Below are 21316 nucleotides of genomic sequence, written 5' to 3'. Positions count from 1 at the left end.
GCTCTTCCCCACGCATACGTGTCTGTCTGTATTATCACCTTTTTATGAAAGCATCGCCTCCTTCCTGCTGAGTCTGTTTCCACTGATAGCAGGAGTGTGGGTCCCACCAGGAGCTAATGTAGACTTTCCCAGTCTGGATGCCTGCAGACGCTTGGATGGGCTGCAGTGGCAGCCAACAGATAATGAGAAATCCATCACACACGCTTGCTTGCAGCTCTGGATCACATGCATTAAGCTGTGAGTAATGTGATTACTTAAGTGGCGTTTTATTTACACTTTTGCACCAAGCAGTGGCTGCTGCTTTTCCAAAGCAGCCATTACCCATATTTGATTTCTTCAAAATGTCTGCAGTTGGAATGGCAGCATCGCAAATGGACTCATCCCAGAGGAAACTAGCATTCTGTTCTTCAAATTCTGTTATCAGCTTTCAGCAGAGGATATACTGAGATCAATTAAAAAAAAAAAAAAGCAGTGACATGTTTGGATATTTGGTGCATACTACATACTACATTTTGCATATGTGTTCCAAGTAGGCCTCCCAGTGACGTGGACACCATTGCCCTCACTTTATAGATGAAGAAACTGAAGCTCATAAACGTTGCAAAACATTTACCTGGAATCATTTGGCCAATGGCAGTGGAGATGTCAAGAGAAGTTACCAGTTAAGAAACTACCATGTGCTTTTATGTTTCTTTATGTTTCAGATCCAGAAGCAGAACCATTGATTTCAGCTCCAAGCGGGGTTAAGAGCTGAGTTTTGTAAAAAGAGAGGTGTGTGAAACAGACATACAAGGCTTTGATGGACAACACCAAAATAACCCATGCAGTGTTGTTCCCAAATAATTCCAGCAGGCAGCCCTGACAAGGTGCCTCTGATTCTAGCTGTGATTTGTGTATCCTCCTGGTAAATCAGATGAAGTATCTGAGCCTCAGATGCCTTATTAAATCGAGCCACAATTTGGGTTTGTTTTAGGAGCTGTCACCACCTTGTGAGTAAATGTACGATTTCTACTGTGAGGTCTGGGTCCTTCTCCTGACTATTTCTGGCAGGGGCCTTGGGCTGTGTGGTGCTAAGTGAGCTGAGGGTCGCCCTCTGCTTATTCCAGATCTTGGATTCCTTAATAGGATGCCAGGACAAAAGGAATAAGTGAATGCTTACCCTGTGTGCCAGCCTAGAGACAGGCTGATTAGAAGGGCTTGTGACTCCATTCAGCTGCCTGGAAAGGTGCCTAGTCATTGTTTTAGGTCATGACCCAAGAGGTTCTTCCTTCTCTTTCCCCATGGGCTGTAATTTCAGTTCTCAGTCTGAACTGTTGGTGTAGATGGATCGTATACTGCAGATTTTAGTGCTGTGTAAGTTCATGTAAAAAGTAATGTTAGGACAAATTGTTAGGGTAATTTAACAAAATTTAAATTACCTTTACAAAGCTCCTTAAAAAACCTTAACAAAATGTTAGGGTAATGCTTTCTTTGTTTTCTCTGTCCTATAGAACTTTGAATGAGTGAATGGGTAAATGGATGAATGAACAGGCAATATGAAAATATATAAAGTAATCCTTGTTAATTTTTAATTGAAAAATAATAAAGCATAAGCAGGAAGAAGTCTCTCGTATTCCTCCATCCATTAATAACCATTGCTACCATTTTGAATTTTCTCTATTGCTTTTCTGTAGTTTTGTCTTCTTACAGTGGATTGTGGGCATTCTTTAAGGATAGCTGAGGTATCTAGAAAGTGTGAGCATGTGACTGGCTAAATGAGAAGATTGCTTATAATGAGTGGGACCCAGCACTACCCCAGTGTAGCCATGTTGTCCTGGCTTCATGCATGTTGGTAGCCACGGCTGTCCCTTCTTCCTTCCCAGTCCTCTAAGGGGGTGGGCTCCAGACATGGGGAAGGTGTGGTTATGGAGTGGATGAAATTGTCACCAATGCATCTTTGGTCCTCTTTATTGCGTCTTTGTTTCTTTCTTCCCATGTTATGTATGGGACTTTCTCAGAGTCTCTACCTCTCATAAGAAGATAATTTGGCTAAAGAATTTGATCTTGGAAAATTTTTCCAAGAGGTTTTTAGTAGTTCTGGGCATCATGTGAAAAAAAAACCTAACTGGACTGTTTCTTTTCTTTTCTTTCTTTTTTTTTTTTAACCACACCATGTAGCTTGTGGGATCTACAGGGACTGAACCCATGCCCTCAGCAGTGAAGGCATGGAATCCTAACCACTGGACCACCAGGGAATTCCCTAACCTATTTCTTTAATGCTCAAAAGTTATTTAATAGGAAAGGGATTTTAAAGATCTAGGACATAAGTATTGTTTATGTTCATATTAGGTTCTTAAAAATTGGAAGCAAAAATAAAAATCAAAGACAAAAACAGCTTAATGTTTTGGTCTTTCTTGGATTCTTCCAGTACATTGCAGTCCTTGCTAGTCTGAAAATTGCTCCCACTTCATTTACATAGAGCTTTCAAGTGTATTTGATTTATTATCTGACATATTTAGAATCATTGAATTTTAAGACTGGAAGGGGGCTGCATTGTTATTAACATTCCTGTTATCTTCCAAATAATACATGAAAAGAAAACCTGAATATAAAACATATGACATGGTTTCTGCTGGCTGAGTACTCTTCCACAAGAAATAAATATGTCCTTATTGATAGGTATTTTGTTACCATAGGAATGATCTGACCATAGAAATGGTCATAGCTGGTAATTTTTCCCTGGAGGTTTTGATTTTAAAAGATGGGTACAAGGGAACCCTGGCTATTTGTCTCATCTCCCTAGCCCTGTCCCCTACACAGGAAGGGGTCCTTTCAAAGGCTCAGTGAGAGCTTGATGTTGTTGTTCCATTGCTAAATTGTGACCAACTCTTTATGACTCCATGGACTCTAGCCCACCAGTCTCCTCTGTCCATAAGATTTCCCAGGCAAGAACACTGGAGTGGGTTGCCATTTCCTTCTCCAGGGGATCTTCCCAATCCAGGGATCAAACACATGTCTCCTGCATTGGCTAGGAAGCCCTCAGGAAGAGCAGGAGGCCCTTCAGCTCAGTTCAGTTCAGTCGCTCAGTCATGTCCGACTCTGTGACCCCCATGGGCTGCAGCAAGCCAGGCTTCCCTGTCCATCACCAACTCCTGGAGCTTGCTCAAACTCATGTCCATCGAGTCAGTGATGCCATCCAACCATCTCATCCTCTGTCATTCCCTTCTCCTCCCGCCTTCAATCTTTCCGAGCATCAGGGTCTTTTCAAATGAGTCAGTTCTTTGCATCAGGTGGCCAAAGTATTGGAGTTTCAGCTTTAGCCTCAGTCCTTCCAGTGAATATTCAGGACTGATTTCCTTTAGGATGGACTGGTTTAATCTCCTTTCAGTCCAAGGGACTCTCAAGAATCTTCTCCAACACCACAGTTCAAAAGCATCAATTCTTTGGTGCTCAGCTTGCTTTATAGTCCAGCTCTCACATCCATGCATGACTAGAGGAAAAACCATAGTTTTGACTAGATGGACCTTTGTTGGTAAAGTAATGTCTCTGCTATTTAGTATGCTGTCTAGGTTGGTCATAGCTTTTCTTCCAAAGAACAAGCATCTTTTAATTTCATGGCTGCAGTCACCATCTGCACTGATTTTGGAGCCCCCAAAATAAAGTCTCTCACTGTTTCCGTTGTTTCCCCATCTGTTTGCCATGAAGTGGTGGGACCGGATGTCATGATCTTAGTTTTCTGAATGTTGACTTTTAAGCCAACTTTTTCACTCTCCTCTTTCACCCTCATCAAGAGGCTCTTTAGTTCCTCTTTGCTTTCTCCCATAAGGGTGGTGTCATCTGCGTATCTGAGGTTATTGATATTTCTCCCAGCAATCTTGATTCCAGCTTGTGCTTTATCTAGCCAGGCATTTCTCATGATGTAGTCTGCATATAAGTTAAATAAGCAGGGTGACAATATACAGCCTTGGCGTAGTACTCCTTTCTCGATTTGGAACCAGTCTGTTGTTCCATGTCCAGTTCTAACTGTTGCTTCTTGACCTGCATACAGATTTCTCAGGAGGCAGGTCAGATGGTCTAGTTTTTCCATTTCTTTAAGAATTTTCCATGGTTTATTGTGATCCACACAGTCAAAGGCTTTGGCGTAGTTAATAAAGCAAAAATAGATGTTTTTCTGGAACTCTCTTGCTTTTTCAATGATCCAGCAGATGTTGGCAATTTGATCTCTAGTTCCTCTGCCTTTTCTAAATCCAGCTTGAACATCTGGAAGTTCACAGTTCACATACTGTTGAAGCCTGGCTTGGAGAATTTTGAGCATTACTTTGCTAGTGTGTGAGAGGCCCTTAATTGTTACCATTAAATGAGGCCCTTAATTGTAATCATTGATGGAGAGTGGGAGGGGGGACCTCTAGGGTCTTGGTTCCCAGAGCCTTTGTTCTCAGAGATCTCACCTCCAGAGAAAGAGATGCTTATTTAATAAAGGAAGGTTGAACAAACTGGCCATGTGTCTCTGTAGGACAGAAAGAGGGCTGGGCATACAGACTAGTTGGTTCCACTTGTGGCCCATATGACTTACATATGTTCTTGACAGGCAGCATGGAAACACTTGCTGGTTGGAAGGGCCAGGATGTGAGCTGGCTCTCATCCCTGGGGTGGCATGCTGTGGGTGAGTGTGGCCCCTCCAGACATAATGTCATTGCTCAGCCTTCCAGCTGGAGTGGACTGATAATAGTGATGCCAGTAATCAGTTATGGCAGCTCCAGGCTTTCTGGTCCCAGAGCAAATGGCAGACTGGATGGTGTGGCCACGGGGGCCTTGGAGACCCTGAGCAAAGCAGACATCCTGTTGTCCACTCTCTGTGGCTGCCCCTGGGCTCAGGCTTACTCTCCTGTTGCCCGGGTTGAGGGCTGTTGCAGCAAAGAGTCCTGCTCATTGCACTCGTTGACTCCTCATCCCACCCACTGCATGTTCCTTGCCTAGAAAACTCCTTGTCCATCTGGACCCAGCGCAAGTCCCACTGCCTCAGTAGAGTCAGCCCTAGTTCCCCGGAATGAGTGGTGGCTTCCTTCTCTGTGTTCTGTAGCTATTTTCTTTTTATAATGACCACATTGCCAGGTAATATTATCCTCCATCTGCTGACATTTCTGGCTCCCTCTACACTGGCCAGACCATGGGCTTCTGAGAGTAAGGGCTGAGTATTACTCCTGCCTGTTTCTTAGCGCAAAGGCAGATATGCAGCAAATGTTCCATAAGTGATAATTGTGCACATGGAATGAACTTCTTCATTGGTGTCCTTGGTTTCATTGACTCTTTCTAACCTGTCCCACACTTAGTCAGCCCAGCACCTTCAGAAAGCACTGCCGTGATGGGAGCCACCTCCAAGTTTGCCCTCAGTAGTTCCTCGGTGCCTGGAGATCAGGTGTGGACGTCTCATCAGGCACCAAGGTCCTCGAGCCTCTGGCCCCAGCTTCCTTGCAGCTTCAGCCTTGCTTTGTCTCTGTGGGTGCCCCAGGCAGATTATGGAAACCACCTCCCCCCCGCCTCCCACCCCGCAATGCATCAGGATGGTTAGATGTTTGTGGAGTACGCAGATCCCCAAGAGTCGGGACTGAACAGCTATCACAAGACTCAAACACATTGACCTTGGTATAAGGATGGTTATCTTATCTCTGGATGCTGTCTTTTCACATGATGTAAGTACATCATCTACCTGTCCGAGTGGTCAGATGAGCAAGTTCTCAAGCATGGAACCTGGCTAAAGTGCTTTGGGATTCTTACTCTAAGTCACCTGAGTCTACCAAGCCTCTGTTTGGCAGTGCTGAGGGTGAGAGACTGGCTTCCATCCATCACAGAGTTGTAGAAATGTTTGTTAGGTGAGAGGAAAATGAGCCCATCTCCAGGATTATTAGTCCATGGTTCAGGATTGATTGAACCCAATAGCCTTTGGGAGTATGGGTCCCATGGGGGGTCTTCAGTCAGTGTGGGAAGATTGTTCTACCCTTGTGGTGAGCCCCAGTTATAGCAGTGGCTGTACCTGGGACAGGGAACACTGCTCCCATTCTCTGTGGAAGCTTTGCCAGTGATCACAGAGGGAAATTGTGCCTGGGGAATGTGGGTCTATTTGGCAGGCTTGTTTGCTCTTACCATAGGGGGAACATCACTTCAGAAGTTTCAGATTTCAAAGGAACTCTCTCAGATTCTGATGGTGACATCATTGCTTTGAAGTGGACTAAAGACCCTGACCAGACTTGTTTCTGGGGCATTGGTGGGAGCATCTGCTGTGTATGTGGTCCAAGGGCCAGAGCCTCAGGATGTGGAGGAGGGCAGGCAGGACGACTGCTAGGATGCTCTCAGGGACACAGTGAGGGAGCTTTTATTGCTAACTTTCCCAGATGCTCTTTCCAAGAGGAGAGCCTGAATGGCAGGGCTGGGAGAAACTGCGGCAGGTCTTGCTGTGCAGCTAATGAAAATTTCATGCGAAGTCTGTGGCCGTGGCTTCCCAGAGAGATGGCCGGTGCCAGAGCCACCAGGTCTTCTGTGTAGTGCCTTGATGTCAGGTTGGATGCTCCACTTTGAAGCGAGCCCCAGAGAGTGTGGTGGCAGACAGGTGTGATGACAGTGCCTGGTCCAGAGCCCACAAAGTGCTCCTCCGTGGGGCTTGCTCCTGAGGCTGCTGTCACCAGGGCTGCTGGCCATGGTTCTGAAGTCTGGGGCACCACGTGGGGTAGGGAGGGGTCAGGACATCTGGGTGTCCTGGCTACTTTCCCAGAGCCAGGCACAGGACAAATGGACTTGCTGTCCAGTTGCACAAAGACCCCGTAGGGAAGGTGTTTACATTTCCCCTTTCATAGATGGGAAAGCTGAGGCTCAGATGCATGAAGGGTCAATGCAATGGTAGAGAGAGCCTCTTGGGAGGCCTTTGGCCTGTGTGTCAAATCCCTTGACATCTCCTGCAACCATCAGGTTCCATCTCCAATAGGGAGAGAGCCCTGTGTTTTCTCCCAGGTTCTCCAGTCTTCATCTTCCTCACTGGTCCTCTGTTCACTCAATGCATTTAATACAGTGTGCGGAGCTCTGCCATGCTGGCAGTCAGAGAAGGCCCCTGGCGTCCCTAGGAGCAACTCACTCAGTGACCCTGACCACTGCACAGTGCTCAGTGGAGAGAACCAGGATCTGTCTGTTTGGAATCTCATTAATCTAGGAACAGTTCAGCATCTCCCACCCACTCCACCTCCCCAGACCAGCAAGGAGACCCCAACCAACTATCTCTGCTCATTCTCACCTCACCCATCTCTCTATTCTCTCATGGGGTGTCCCCCCTTGACTGGGGGCCAGGTCTAAGTCCCAAGCCTAGATCACATTCTCAGTTCTTCTGTTCCGCAGCCATGCTGGAGTCTCCCAATGTGATGTACCAATGTAAATATTGTTACTGGAGTGGATTGCCATTTCCTTCTCCAGAGGAACTTCCTAACCAGCGATCCAAACAGGGTCTCCTGCTTTGCAGGAAGATCATTTACTGTCTGAGTCACCCGGGAAGCCCCTAATGTAAATATTGTTACTATTATTTATTTGTCCAGTTTGAAAAAAATCTTCAGAGTTGGGAAAAATTGAGCTCAAATCCTCCTGCTTCTCACTAGCTGTGTAAACTTACAGCACAGTTGGCTTGGCACAGTGCCTGGCCCACGTTGAGCACTCAGAAACTGGTAGCTGCGGTTATTCTTAGATGATTAATGTTAAACCTTACTATTACTTTGATTTTTTGATTGGATTTCAACTTCAGCTTGTCTCAGATTCTGAATCTTGCATCAGAGATCTGCCAGCTGTGGCAAGCCGAGTCATGAAGTTCATTTGTTCCTCGGGGTGGCTCAAGGGCGTTAGCAGACATGGAGCGAGGCTGTCGGGCAGAGGTCCGCCAGCCCTCCTTGGTTGCTCCCTCCCAGGTCTTCTGCCATCATCTCTGCTGGTGCCAGGTTCCTGTTACTGCCCCAGTTGAAGTCACACTAAAGGAGTTGCCCATTTCACCATCCTCAGAAACTTCCAGGACACAGAGCCTGTGTTCTGAATCAAAGGGGAATTAACTGGGGATCTGCAGTTGACATAAAAGAAGCCACAGAGGCTGGGTGAGTCTTTCTCATAGGAGGTGCTCACTGAGCACCTCGTACAGAACAGGCGCCATGCTGGCCTAGGTGTGGGGGGGAAGGCACCCCGCCCCGGCCCTGGGGACTGGCAGGCGTGTGGTCGAGTGGCAGGAGAGCGGTCAGCTGCGGCAGAGCGGTGACACCAGGGCTCTGCTAGGGGCTGCCCGGGGGCTGTAGACCACACAGCAGACACATCTCTGGCGTGGAGGGACTGGGAACAGGGAGGTGGCCCATGAGGACCATCGTCTAATCTAAACTGGGAGTTGATAGAGCAGTGAATGTTAGAGAAGGGAGAGGAAGGGGGTTTCAGGCACAGAGGATGCAGCGTGTATAGAATTTTGGAGCTTGGCTGCTGCAGCCCCGAGAAGTAGCTCATGTGGGGCTAGCGTGAAGCGTGTGGCAGGGGTGTGGCCACAGGGGGACTGGAGGACTCAGCAGGGGCTGTGCCTCGCAGGGTCCTGGGAGCTGCTCGTGAGCTTGGTCTTGGCCGGGGGGCTGTGGGGAGCAATTGGAGTATTTGATACTGGGGCGCGGTGAGGGCTGACGTCCCTTCAGAGGATCCTCGTAGGAGCAGCAGAGAGGATAGCCTGAGCAGCGTGTAGGGAGAGGAGGCTGCCTGGGCATGTGGTGGTGACCCCAGGAGAAGCTGGGGGCCCAGCTGAGGCGGAGGCTGTGTGGGTGACAGTTCATACCCAGTGTCTTATACCCTGGAAGGCAGCATCTGGATGTTGATTGAGGCCTGCCGGCCTCAGAGAGGTGGCTGGAGTGGCATTCTCAGAAAGATGGTGGGACCTGATTAATTTGGAGTTCATGCTGCTCAGACAGGGCTGGGCCTTGGGCCAGTACGATTTGTATTTTCTTTTAAGGAGAGGTTTATATGCTCCAAGATGGCAAGGGCCTTACTTGGTGTTTCAATGAAATGACCCTTCTCTGGGTTTCTCTGACTGTTTGCTACATGTAAATTAATGATCATGCAGAAATTTTACCTGTTCATAGCAGGGCCTAGTCCACTTAAGAGAATATAGTGAGTCATAACTGAAACTTAAATTCACTTAGAATTAGATGATGTGTAATTGATAACAGTGGTTCAAAACATCTCTCACTGGTTCACTGGTTGCACAGACAGCTCTGTGGTGTAAGTATTATCCTTTTTTTTTTTTTTTAAACAGACAGGGTCACTAAATCTTAGAGAATGGGAGCCTGACCTTTAAACAGAGACGTGCCTGCAACTCATGTTTTCACATTTCATTGCATTTTTTCCCTAAGCCACTCTTCATCCATAAGACTAATAAAATTGCATGCATTGAAAATATTTCATAATTATTGTTCCCAAGGGCAATTGGTCTCCCTTCATTTGGGCCTACTTGGTATGATTCAAATGCACAAGAGCCACATAACTGAAATTCTAAGCATATCATTATTTCTATAAGCCTGTTTCTCTCAATGTTTTTGAGACATCTCAATATTATAAACCTCTGGAGATGGACGCAAAAGTGTACATTTTAATTTATTGAGTCATTCTTTGTGTCTGATAACATCCCAGTCACTGCCACATTATTGCGAATCGTTGTGACCCATCCTCCAAGGTAGGTGCAGCGGTCTTGTTTTGTGGATCAGGGAGCTACAACTCAGAAGCTGAGGGGCTTGTGCCAGGCCAGCTGGTGGGTGAGTGTTCGAGGCTGGATCTTGTGTCTGCTTCACAGCCTGTCCTGTTCATAGTGTTTCTACTGCCTTTGAATCCATAGTCCTCCTGCTGCTCTCCTGTTTGGACATTCAGAAGCCCACTCCTGGATAGCTCAGGTGTTTTGATCATTTTGCTATTGAGGTCAAGGGAATGGGTGGCTTTGAGTCTGGGAAGACACCCCTTGTCTTGGTCAGAGTACAAATGCAGCATCATAGATCTGTTGTATTCCCAGAAGAGAAAGTCAGGAGTAGGACATCCTTTCTGGAACAGATCTCAGACTCAGTTTTTCTCTTTGAGAAAAGCTTCAATCAGCAGTCACTCCTCCAGAACCCAGCTTGGATGGACAGACAAGGACAAGCAGGTAGCCATGAGGAAGGGGGATTTCTTTGTCGTGGTTGTAATCCCTTAATCACCTGGAGGTGCCATGACAGTGCTATTCATTTTACATCCCAGGACCATAAACCCATGTCCTTCTCAGGTTTTAGACCCCTTGAAGCTATTTTGGAGCTGCAAGGTGAAATAATTTCTTTGCAGAAATGTAGAAGGTCTTTTATTCTTGTTCTCTGATGTCATCTCAGGACTTTTATTGAATTTCACCCTTTGGACCAGTGTCACAGCAAATTAGTCATTTAAAATTCTCAAAGATAATAATTATGCCTGTATACTTGGACTTAATCACGATTTTGCTAGCTGTTCTACAGTAATGACACAGATCACCAGAGAGCCCTCAGATTTTCCCACATTTCACTTATCCCACCAAGAACCTGACCTTCTTTTCATGAACTTAGTGAACGAGGGAGGGGACCTTTAAAAGGGAGTGATGGTCGGTAACTTAAAGGAAAATGTCTGCCTGTGACCTTTCTAATGTTATAATTTGAAAATTTGATGCAATTATCGAAAATGTTTATATTCCTTCCTATTGTTTGATGTGATTCTTTTATTTTTTTTCCTCATTCATAATGCTTTCGTACTCAGGAAGTTGAGGTAGGTTTTTGACTTTTCCACTGTGTATTAGACATAGCATCAAAATAGTTGCCAAATAAAATGTAAATATCACTCTCAATCCTAAATCTCAGTGGTAAATAGTTGTTTTAGTTCAGTGAACCAGCACCACACACATTTATTTTTCATGGGTATATCCAGGGGACATAATTTATCAAATGCATATAAACAGTCCATTTGCTGCTTTATCTTTTCTCATTAGTTACAGTACAAGTATGATTGTCAGTTATTATCTGTGTTTTACTGGTGGGTTATTTATTGAAAGAGCAGAGCAACTGACATTGCTATTTTCTAAATCACTTTGTCTGAGGCCTGCAGGACTTTATACCAAATGTCAGACCAATTTATCAAAGAATTACTCTATTCAGGAAGCAAGTGATTTAGAGTGTCTGTGTAAACACACACCCACCTGTCCTTCTGTGCACATCAGGAACAGTTATGTGCGTTTCACAGGAATACGGAGATGTTAAAGCTGAAACAGCTTACTGCAGTTGACTCCAGTAGAGCCAGGACTTACTATGTACTGTTGAGTGTTGCCCCGGGGGAATGTGCAGGTAAGATCCAAACCTGCTCAGAATTAGCCTGGCCCAGGTGTGTGGGTGTGATCTGTGCCCATGAAGATGTGTTAGTGGTCCAGCTCCCAGCCCCTAGGGTACAGGGTTCTCGTGAGTGGGATCTGTGGAGTGGCGGGGCAGGGGGCCTCGAGTCACTGCCCCAGCTGGCCTGGGTGGTTGAATGCTTCTTGCAGAGGATTCCTATTGGGGTTCTTCACCTGGGTGGGAAGGACAGGCCTGATGGAGACAAGACTGACAGCACAGTGCTTCCCCAGAGATGTTACCCGAAATAGCTTAGAGGTGAGGGGTTGTATGAGAAGCCAACTTCTTTCTCAATAGGTGGAATGTTTTGTATTTCCCAGTAGTGTCACGAGTAGGGATTTCTACTGCACACATATTAAATTACAGGCAAGTTTCACTTATACAATGTCATTTGGGGCTTCCCTGGTGGCTCAGATGGTAAAGAATCTGCCTGCAATGTGGAAGACCTGGACTTGATCCCTGGGTCAGGAAGATCCCCTAGAGAAGGGAATGGCTACCCACTCCAGTATTCTGGCCTGGAGAATTCCACAGACAAAGGAGCCTGGCGGGCTACAGTCCACGGGGTCACAGAGTTAGACAGGAGTGAGTGACTAACACTTTCAATTCCATGTCATCTGAAAGTCTCACATTTCCAGTGATTTCTATGATCATTTCAGAGACACTTTCCCCACCTGCCAGCCAGCCCTCCTTCTTATTCTCCCCAGTCAAGTAGTGTAAAAAGATACTTTTTCGCACTGAATTCTTTGGAGAGCAGTTTGCCTATAGCCCCTTAACTGATGTCTTTGTAAAAGTTTGGGGTTCGATAAAGTGGGATTAACCTCCCTCTAGGATCTATAAACCTGACTGTAGTCCACTTTGCCCTGCAGGACAGTGGTTTTCTCTTTTGTTTTTATCTACAGGAGGTCTTCAGATGACCTCAGAGAGGCTGCCTGCTCTCACTTGGCCTTCCTTTCTTCTGTACATGTGTACAGGTCTCCATGGCTCACTCCTGGCCGAGACAAATGAGGCACCCACTTATTTTCTAGGCTGGTAATTTGTATTATCTCAGGTAATCTTCAGATGAAACTACAGTGTTCAAACAACTTAGCTAAAATATGTATAAAAGAGAAATGATCTGTCCCATGAGAGCTGAGTATATTTGATCTGTGGTAGCTAAAGCTGTAAAGTATATCGTACATGCCATCATCATCTTCATAAGTGGGAGTAAAGCAGTCGGATTGCAGAAGTGGTTTCCATTTGATTGTGCCACTCTCTTCCTCAGAATTGCTTTAACATTCTTTGGAGCTGACATAAGCACCTCTGGAAAGGCAAACCCCTGGGGAGTATCTGAACTAAATTGCATCAGACATTTGGGGGCGGTGAGACAGTAGAAGAAAAATTCAGTTTCCCAATCACAATTGGCTAAAATGAGAGACTTTCCAATCGGTTATGATGTCCATGATAAAGAGACTTAATCACTAAAATTATGGCAGAATATTTTTGCATCATTTCCTGGTAGGGAGGCTTAAACGTTTTCTTGGAAGATGCATTATACAGCAGAATGTTCTTTGGTATATGTGTATATATATATATATATATATATATGTTATTAACATATACTGATATGTATTATATCCTTGAATGTGCTAAGTCGCTTCATTGGTGTCTGACTCTCTGCGACCCTATAGACTGTATCATGCCAGACTCCTCTGTCCATGGGATTCTCCAGGCAGGAATACTGGAGTGGGTTGCCATTTCCTCCTCCAGGGGATCTTCTCAATCCAGGGATTGAACCAGCATCTTTTACATCTCCTGCATTGGCACCAGAGCTCTTTACTACTTGTGCTACCTGGGAATTAATATCTATCATATATGATAATATAAAATATATGTTTTATATATATATTTTTTTAAAGAGATTTAATTTTCCATGAATGCTTATCAAAACAGGTTATCTCTAAAGTAGTTGAAAACCTAGAGTTGAATTCCTTTGTACCAGCTACTGGGTGCCAATAATTTCTTAGGATACAGTTTATTATGTTTGTGGGATATCGAATGTTAATAAAATGAATATGATTTTATCTCTGTTGATTAGCTGTGGAGGATTTTAAAAAATAATTGGGGCCCATGACTCTTCTTCCACCATCAGCACCACCCCATCTTCATTTTTCTAGATGCTATCATTTGTCACTTTCTTGCTGTGATCTGTAGGCCAACTTTTGATGTTTTTTTTTTCCTTTTACTATGACTGTATGCTCCCCTGCAATGTTTCATGATTTTGGACATGAGTCAGCAGGCTCAAATTTGAGATTCTTTAAATTTAAATCTTTACAGGATCTTCTGGGTTGTAACAGTCCCTAAAGATTTGGGTGATTTTCATTTTTGAAGTGGTATCATGAAATGGAATCAGGTCTTCCTCATATGGTGAGAATTTAGAAGGAGTCTTTTCTCTTCCCTGTCCAGCAGAGGTCTGACTTGATTATCCTGTGCAGGGTAGCCCATAAAATACACATGTATGGTAACACTTCCATCCTTCACTCTTCAGCCTGTAGAATGCACTGTTAGGAGTTATTGAATTTAATAAATGACTGTATCCAGGTATGCATCTTTCTATTTAGATGGTCTGTTTTAAAAATTAACTGATGCTGAGATCCTTCCAAGTCATTTTTAAAGGCTTTATCACTATATGATAAAATTACCAGTTAAGAGGCCAGCTCAAATGGATATGGCTTTCCTGGCAAGTGCGATTGAGTCCATCCACCATGCCTTCCACCACAGTCTGAGTTTTAACAGGTCACGTCTTTATTGGGTCAGAAGGAAGATCAGCGGCAAGGACTCCTGAGGCCCTAGACTTTTCTGCTCTGTGGACCAAACTCTGGGGGCCACGCAGCAGGAACACATTTGGTTACAGGGCAGTACTGAGGTGATGTTGAGGCTGTCACACTGCTTCCCATGTTGGGATTTGTCACTGTGAGAAAACAGGTGCTGAGTGTTGTCAACAACACAGCAAGTCCTGGGTCTGTTTAAGGATAACCTAAAATATATGTTACATTTACAAAATTCAGATAGAAAATAAGATAAAGGAAAAGCTAGGCTGGTGCCCCTGGTCTTGGGCCCTGGAGAAATGACCATCCAGCTGTCCTTTGTCTCTTGGGCATACTGACTGTTAGGTGAGGCTCCGGGATGAGGTGGAGCCCTAGAAGGGCATTCTTTTCAACTTTTCCATGTGGATTTAGATGTTCTTTCACCAGCGTTCCCCTAGCAGAAGAGTGGATGGATCAGCACAGTCCCAGGGCTTGGATGGGTCATGTCTGCAGACCTGGCTGGTACAGAGTGGAAGGCTGATCCATGAGCTCTGGCCTTGTTATGTCTGGACCTCCCTATGGCCATGCCTGCTAGGGACTCCCCTCCCCTGTGCTCATTGACCATCCCCCAAGTGGGCTCTGGTGCCTGTCTCTCAGCTGGAGCTAAAGGGGTCACACCCAAGGTTGTCTGCACTTCTGGTCATTGGGGTCTGCTTTGGCCATCTGCTTTCCTAAGGCAGGGTGAAAGCAATCAGATGCAGGGAGTCATTTTCCTTTCCCACTTGGCCTTGCTGGGCGAGAGGCTGATAGAGAGACTCGTTCTGCATAATGAGTTTTGACTCAAGGTGTACTTTCACATTTGGGCAGCAATTAGGCAGTATTATTACATCTGTGATGAGTTTTAAATATTCTCATGCAGATAGCCACTTGTAGAAGTTTCATCTTGAAATCTCTGACTTTCCCCAAGAAACATGTAAAAATGGCAATTATAGTTAGCTTGGAAAAGTGACAAGGTCCAGTAGAATGTTTCACATTCCATCCAAGTTATAACGTATGTTGAAATCGTTAGGGAATATTCAGTTTCTGAGACTGGCTCAAACCTTACTTGGACATCAAAGAGAATGTGACATGTGAAGTTAAAGCAGAGGAGCTTGTCTTTGGCTCCAGTCCTTCCCTGTCGGACTCACAGCCTAAGCTTCCAAGGACTTCCATGTATTAAAGCGGCATGTTCAAGTAGAAAATAGTTCATGTGATTTCAGACTGCGATTAGGTGATGCCATCCTTATCAGAGGGCACTTATGGACCACAGCTGGAAGGATGGAGATTTTGTTATTTTTTCTCCAGTAGTGAGGATGAGTTTGTCTTAGGTTATCTCTTCTCTTGCCCTTGTCAACAGCAGAATGTCTGAGTCACTTGCTTGTGTTCACTGGCTAAGAGTAGATTGACCATCCAACCTGAGAAATCAGGCAGTAAATTTCCCACTGATCATCCAGCCCTCAACTTAGAACCATTAACTCTGGCTGCCGAGTTTTGAACCACATAATTCAAAAGATGAGGATTGTATTTAAAATAATAAATGGAGAGAGATGTGACAGGGGGATTCTTTTAAACTTTCTCAGTGCTATTTCATGGTGTAGACCTCAGAGATTTCCTAACCAGCAGGGTTGAGAAGGCCAGATATGGCATAAAATTAAAGCCAGAGCAAATTGGACCAATTCCTTGGAGTTAAACTTGATTTAATGCCAAATCCCCAGGATCCAGAGGAACCTGTTCATGTTTATTCATGCCCTGGAAAATGGAATCACCACCCAAGAAGCAATGTTCTGATTTTACTCTAAATCCAGTTTCCTAAAATCTATTTAAGGGCTTAGGTGAACTCAACAAGGATCTAATAAAGCCAGGTAATTGAATGACACAGAGACCAATAAAATTCAAAGGAGATGATGTGGGAGATAAATGGTCACAGGAGAGAGCATGGACCATAGTTGAAACTAATTGTGTACTTTGGTGTATATGAACTTTTCTAGAAGAGAAATCCAGGCCTCATTTTGGACAGCTTTCTGGAACTGCAGCATGCAGAGTGCCAGCCAAAAACACGTCCCACAAATTGTTTGAGTATACTCAGGAGGAAATTAACCGCATGGGGGCACATGCCCTAAAAATGGTGTGGGGATGTTGTCCACGGGCAGGGCCCCTGCATGCTGCAGACAGTGGAGTTGAGCTGACAGAGGGAGTGTGCTCATTTGCAGTGGAGTGGGTGAGGGCTGACAGGGAAGAGAAACTGTGGATAGTGAAGGTTTGGAGGGGAAGGGTTATTAGAAGGGAGAAAGAGGTTAACAGGATGATGGAGCTGTGAGTGACCTAGGCTCTTGCAATTTCAACGTGATCAACTGTCTAGCCTTGGAGCATAAATTGAGGCAAGCTACATGCAAGAAAGACACGGTTATGAATCAACCAAATTGGCCAGCCTTTGCTTTTTTATCTTTACACAACCAGAACAAATGGTATTAAGGTGAATATATGCCAGTGGTTAATTCTCACATTTGAATGACCCTCTGTTTTTAGTTTCGAGAAGTGCTAGAAAACTGGAACTGTGCACCAAAGTTACATGTCTCCGTGTAGGAGAAATGTTGACAGTTGAATTATCAGTGGTTACAAACACAGAGGCTTAATCCCAAGTGAGAACAGCTAGGCATCACCTGCGGCATAATTGATAGCAAATACATCTTGCACTTAGAAGGTGTCTCGGTTTATCTGTCAAACCAGGAAGAGCAGTGCTGTTTCCATACTAGGCTGAAATGTATTAACTCTTCATAGTGTATAATCCATACAATTTGAAAGACAAGAATTTGAAAAGTCAGTTGATACTTTTGATTACACGTGAATGCCTTAGAAAAATTTCTGAACCCTTAGCATTTTCCTTTGTGTTTTGGGAGGTGGAGGGGGGAAAGGCAGGTTTTTATGCAGTTATATGAGAAACTTCCTGAAGCCTGACTTTTGTTTTCTATTTTTTTTTCCTTATATAGGATGATTATTTCAGAAACTGGAATCCCAACAAGCCTTTTGACCAAGGTAAAGGATGCACTATTTCTTGCTGTGTATTTCGTGGAAAAATGCCATCTCATTTTTCCTTCTTTCCTTCTTTCCATCTCAGCCTTTCCTGCTGACTTCCTCTTCCCACAAAGGCCAGCTAGCTGTCTTATTTTACCAACTTTGGGGGACTAAATAGATTGGGGTGATAGAAATTATTTTATCAAGTTGGTTATTTGTCTGAGATTGTCTAAGATTTAAATAGTGTTTTTATTGAATTGACCACTATAATCATTGACTGGTTTTGTTAGAAAACAAACACACAAAGAAACAAAAGAGTAAAATGCTTATCAGACTAACCTGGTGGATTGTTGGGCTGAATCCAGTGATTTCATTCATGGAACTGACTGTGCCTAGAGATGCTGTCCAATTTACATGAGCCACAAAAATGAAACTTTCTTGTCTAGAAATAGGCCAATCCCAGGAGGCTTTCAAGGGCATTGATATTTCATTTGTTTAAATAACTTCTTCATGGTTTCTAAATAGAAGCTTGTTTCACAGGCAGTTCACTGACCGCTTGGGTTTTAGCCTTCAGAGGGCTCTTTCCACTCACCCTACAAGCACAAAGCCAGGCTCCTGAGGGCCATTATAAATCACCACCTCTGTGCTCCTGGGAGTTATTTAAGATGCAACGAAGGCCTGCTGTGAATCACATCCCTGTTCCTATTGTTCCATTTGTGGCTGCCCTCAGCACAGAACTTGCTGCTGAAATGGTGTTAAGTACATATATGCAATTAATGCTGCAACTCAGAGGGAACATGTTACCTACCAGGTCTCAAAGATTCACACTTCTGAGAATCAGCTTCATTTCTCTAGCTTGAGTGTTTGATGTGATCACAGTGGTCAACTTGACACAAAGACGTCAAGGAAGGCATTGATGTGTAACACGATAGAAGGTGCCCTTTTCTGCCCTCTCCTTTGTCACTTTAATAGGTCATTCCATCTGGACTCTAGTTGTCTTGTGAGCAAAATTGGCATTAAAATGTCCACAGAGACATTTAGTGTATTATGCCCTCAAGTAGTGCAACACTTTCTTTGTTCATACATTCATGCATGCATTCATTCATTCTCAAATGTTCATTGACCTAGCATTGTGTGCGCAAGCACAAAGCCAGGTCTTGGGGGTAATACAGAAAATTTATGGTCACCCCCTCCACTCCAGGAGGAGCTCAGAGTAAGGAGTGGGGAAATAGCTCAGTCAGCAATTGCAGTGGGATATGTTAAAGGCTGTGATGCAGGTGTGTGCAGGTGAGTCTATAGGTAGGAGATTTAGTGGGCATGCACATGTGTGTTGTGGACAGGTGCCAGGGAAGGCTTTCTTTGGAGGCCCTGTCTGGGCTGCACCATCTCAGTGGACTCCACCATCTCAGTGGACTTCAAGGGCCTCGCACTTCAACAGTTTAAAAAATTAAGCAAAAATTTTTAATTGAAGTATATTTGACTTACAATATTGTGTTAGTTTCAGCTATACAGCAAAGTGGTTAAATTATACTTAAATATGAATATTTTTTCTGTTTTTTTCCATTATAGGTTGTTATAAGGTTTGAATATAGTCCCCTGTGCTATACAGTAAATCCTTGTTGTTTATCTGTTTTACATACAGTGACTTGTATCTGTTAATGCCATATTCCTAATTTATCTGTCCTCCATCCTTTCCCCTTTGGTAATCATGTCTGTTTTCCATAACTGTGAGTCTGTTTCTGTTTTGTAAATACGTTCATTTGTATTATTTTTTAGATCCAAATATAAGTGGTATCGTATAATCTTGTCTTTTCAGTATGATAATCTCTAGGTCCATCCATGTTGCTGCAGATGGTGTTATGTCCTTTTTTTATGTCTGAGTAGTAATCCACTGTGTATGCTTACCTATCTTCTTCATTCGTCTATCTATGGACACTGAGGTTGTTTCCATGTCTTCACTATTGTAAATAGTGCTGCTATGAACATTGGGGTGCATGTATATTTTTAAATGAGTTTGATTTTTTTTCCAGATTTATGCCCAGAAGTGAGATTGCTGAATCATAGGACAGCTCTGTTTTTAGTTTTTTGAGGGAATTCCATACTGCTCTCCATAGTGGCTGTACCAATTTACATTTTTACATTCCTGACAACAGTGTAGGAGAGTTCCCTTTTCTCCACACCCTCTCCAGCATCTGCTGGTCATAGACTTTTGATGATGGCCATTCTGACTGGTGTGAGGTGGTACCTCATTGTGCTTTTGCTTTGCATTTCTCTGATAATCATCAGTGATGAGCATCACATTCCTCTTGTGTATGTGTGTTCGTCACTCAGTCATGTCTAAACATTTGTGAATCTATGTACTGTAGCCCGTACATTCCTCTTGGCCTTCTTGAAGTCTTTGGAGAATTGACAACTTTTATAGTGACTGAATCATCACAATAAAGCGCCAGAAGGTATTTGTAATTTAGATGTTTTCCATCAAAAATGGTCAAAATTTCTTAAAAGGCTACACTTTCATGTTGGAAGAACACTCAGATATTGAGCAACCTGTTCCCTGTGTAGACCTGGTAAATGAGCCTTTCAGCAAATACTCATACTAGGATTTTGCTTATGGAGCTACACAAGTGATGGAGACCGGGAACTGATGCTTTCCAGCCAGAAAAAGACTTAGGTTCTAGTTCTCTAAGGATCAAATGTTAATAAATATCAGATTTACTCTCCCTCAAGGCCTGGAAACAGATAGTAAAACTTTACCAAGGAAGGAAAAGGCATTTTAATTTTGCTAGTACACATTGGGATAGGTTATACACATATTTACATATATTTGTCACCTGATTTACGTAAATGATATGTCTACATATATGATACAAGTGATAGCTTCCTTTGAACATACTATTTAAATCTGCTTAATCAAAAAGCCCAGACAGGGATTTTTCTCTCTAAAGAATGTTGGCTGCTCTGTGCAGCATCTTCCTGCCCTTGCTCCCACTTTTTCCAGCTCTGCAGGTTTGAAAACTGGGTCTGCTGAGATAAATCCTCACAGAAAACCTCATGACTTTCTGGGTATAATTGAGGACCTTTGCTGAGAAGCCCCACTTTGTAGCTCAGGTGTAGCTGCTATTGGCTATTTTGATCCTGAGCTGGGGTGGGGTGGGGTGGGATGGGCGGTGGGCTGTGGCAGGACTGAGAATAGCCTTCACTTAAAGTATCAGCCCCAGCAGATGTCATCAATTGCACTGGGCGCCGCTCAATAAAAATGGGAGGTCACTATATCCGTGCTAACACAGGCTGGCAAAATATAAACCGTAGGCATGGAAGGGGTCGAACACTTCATCTTCTGGAAAATAGGAGGACTGCCGAACTCCAGTGGAGATCATCAGCTGCAGAGAAAAGTCTTTTCCCTCCTACACTGAAAGAGAATCCAACGTGGTTCAGGCAGTTTTGTGGTTGGGAGGACTTCCGGTTCATGGGAATGGAATTGCTGGAAGGCATTTTAGAGGGCCTGATGACAAGGATGCTATGGGATGGAGGTAGAAGAGCCTTCACGGTGGAGGTGGGTGTGGGTTGGGCTTGAAATGCAGGCAGAGAAAAGAGGAAGGAAGACCGTGCATAGGAGATTCTGGTAGGGTATAGCCAGATGGGTAGACTCAAGGCAGGTTGTAAAGGACTTTTCATACTGATGCTCTCCCTGCTCTCCCTGATGATTTCAGACTTTGTTTTCTTGGCAGTGGGGAGCCATAGAAAGCTTTGGAGCAGAGGAGTAATAGCATGAGCGCTGTACTTTAGAGCAGGGGTCCCCAGTCTCCGGGCCATGGTCCAGTACCGCCTGTCGGGTAAGTGGCAGCAGTAGATTAGAAATGAAGTGTGCAATAAATGTAATGTGCTTGTGGCTGTTGCTGTTCAGTCGTTCAGTCGTGTCCAACCCTGCAACCCCATGAGCTGTAGCATGCCAGGCTCCCCTGTTCTTCACCAGCTCCTTAAATTTGCTCTTGATGCGCTTGAATCATCCCCAAACCATCCCCCTCCCTGGTCCGTGGAAAAATTGTCTTCCAGGAGACCTCTCCTCGGTGCCAAAAGTGTTGAGGA

General features: G+C 44.3%; 1 protein-coding gene across 2 annotated transcripts in view; it reads left to right on the top strand.

The window, feature by feature from the left end:
• The window catches only part of SPOCK1 (SPARC (osteonectin), cwcv and kazal like domains proteoglycan 1), a 559487-nt gene that overhangs the window by 218797 nt on the left and 319374 nt on the right, over positions 1–21316 (top strand). The window contains exons 3-4 of one of the 2 annotated variants that reach the window (XM_043912844.1): positions 10774–10782; positions 17206–17251. In XM_043912844.1, coding sequence (XP_043768779.1) covers positions 10774–10782; positions 17206–17251 — 55 coding nt within the window. The remainder of the gene's footprint in view (positions 1–10773; positions 10783–17205; positions 17252–21316) is intronic. The other variant, XM_043912845.1, reaches the window with a different exon arrangement.

The sequence above is a fragment of the Cervus elaphus genome, chromosome 9, assembly GCF_910594005.1.
Source record: "Cervus elaphus chromosome 9, mCerEla1.1, whole genome shotgun sequence".
Classification (NCBI taxonomy): domain Eukaryota; kingdom Metazoa; phylum Chordata; class Mammalia; order Artiodactyla; family Cervidae; genus Cervus; species Cervus elaphus.
Note: the sequence above shows the minus strand (reverse complement) of the source record. Positions and strands in the feature narration are given on the sequence as shown.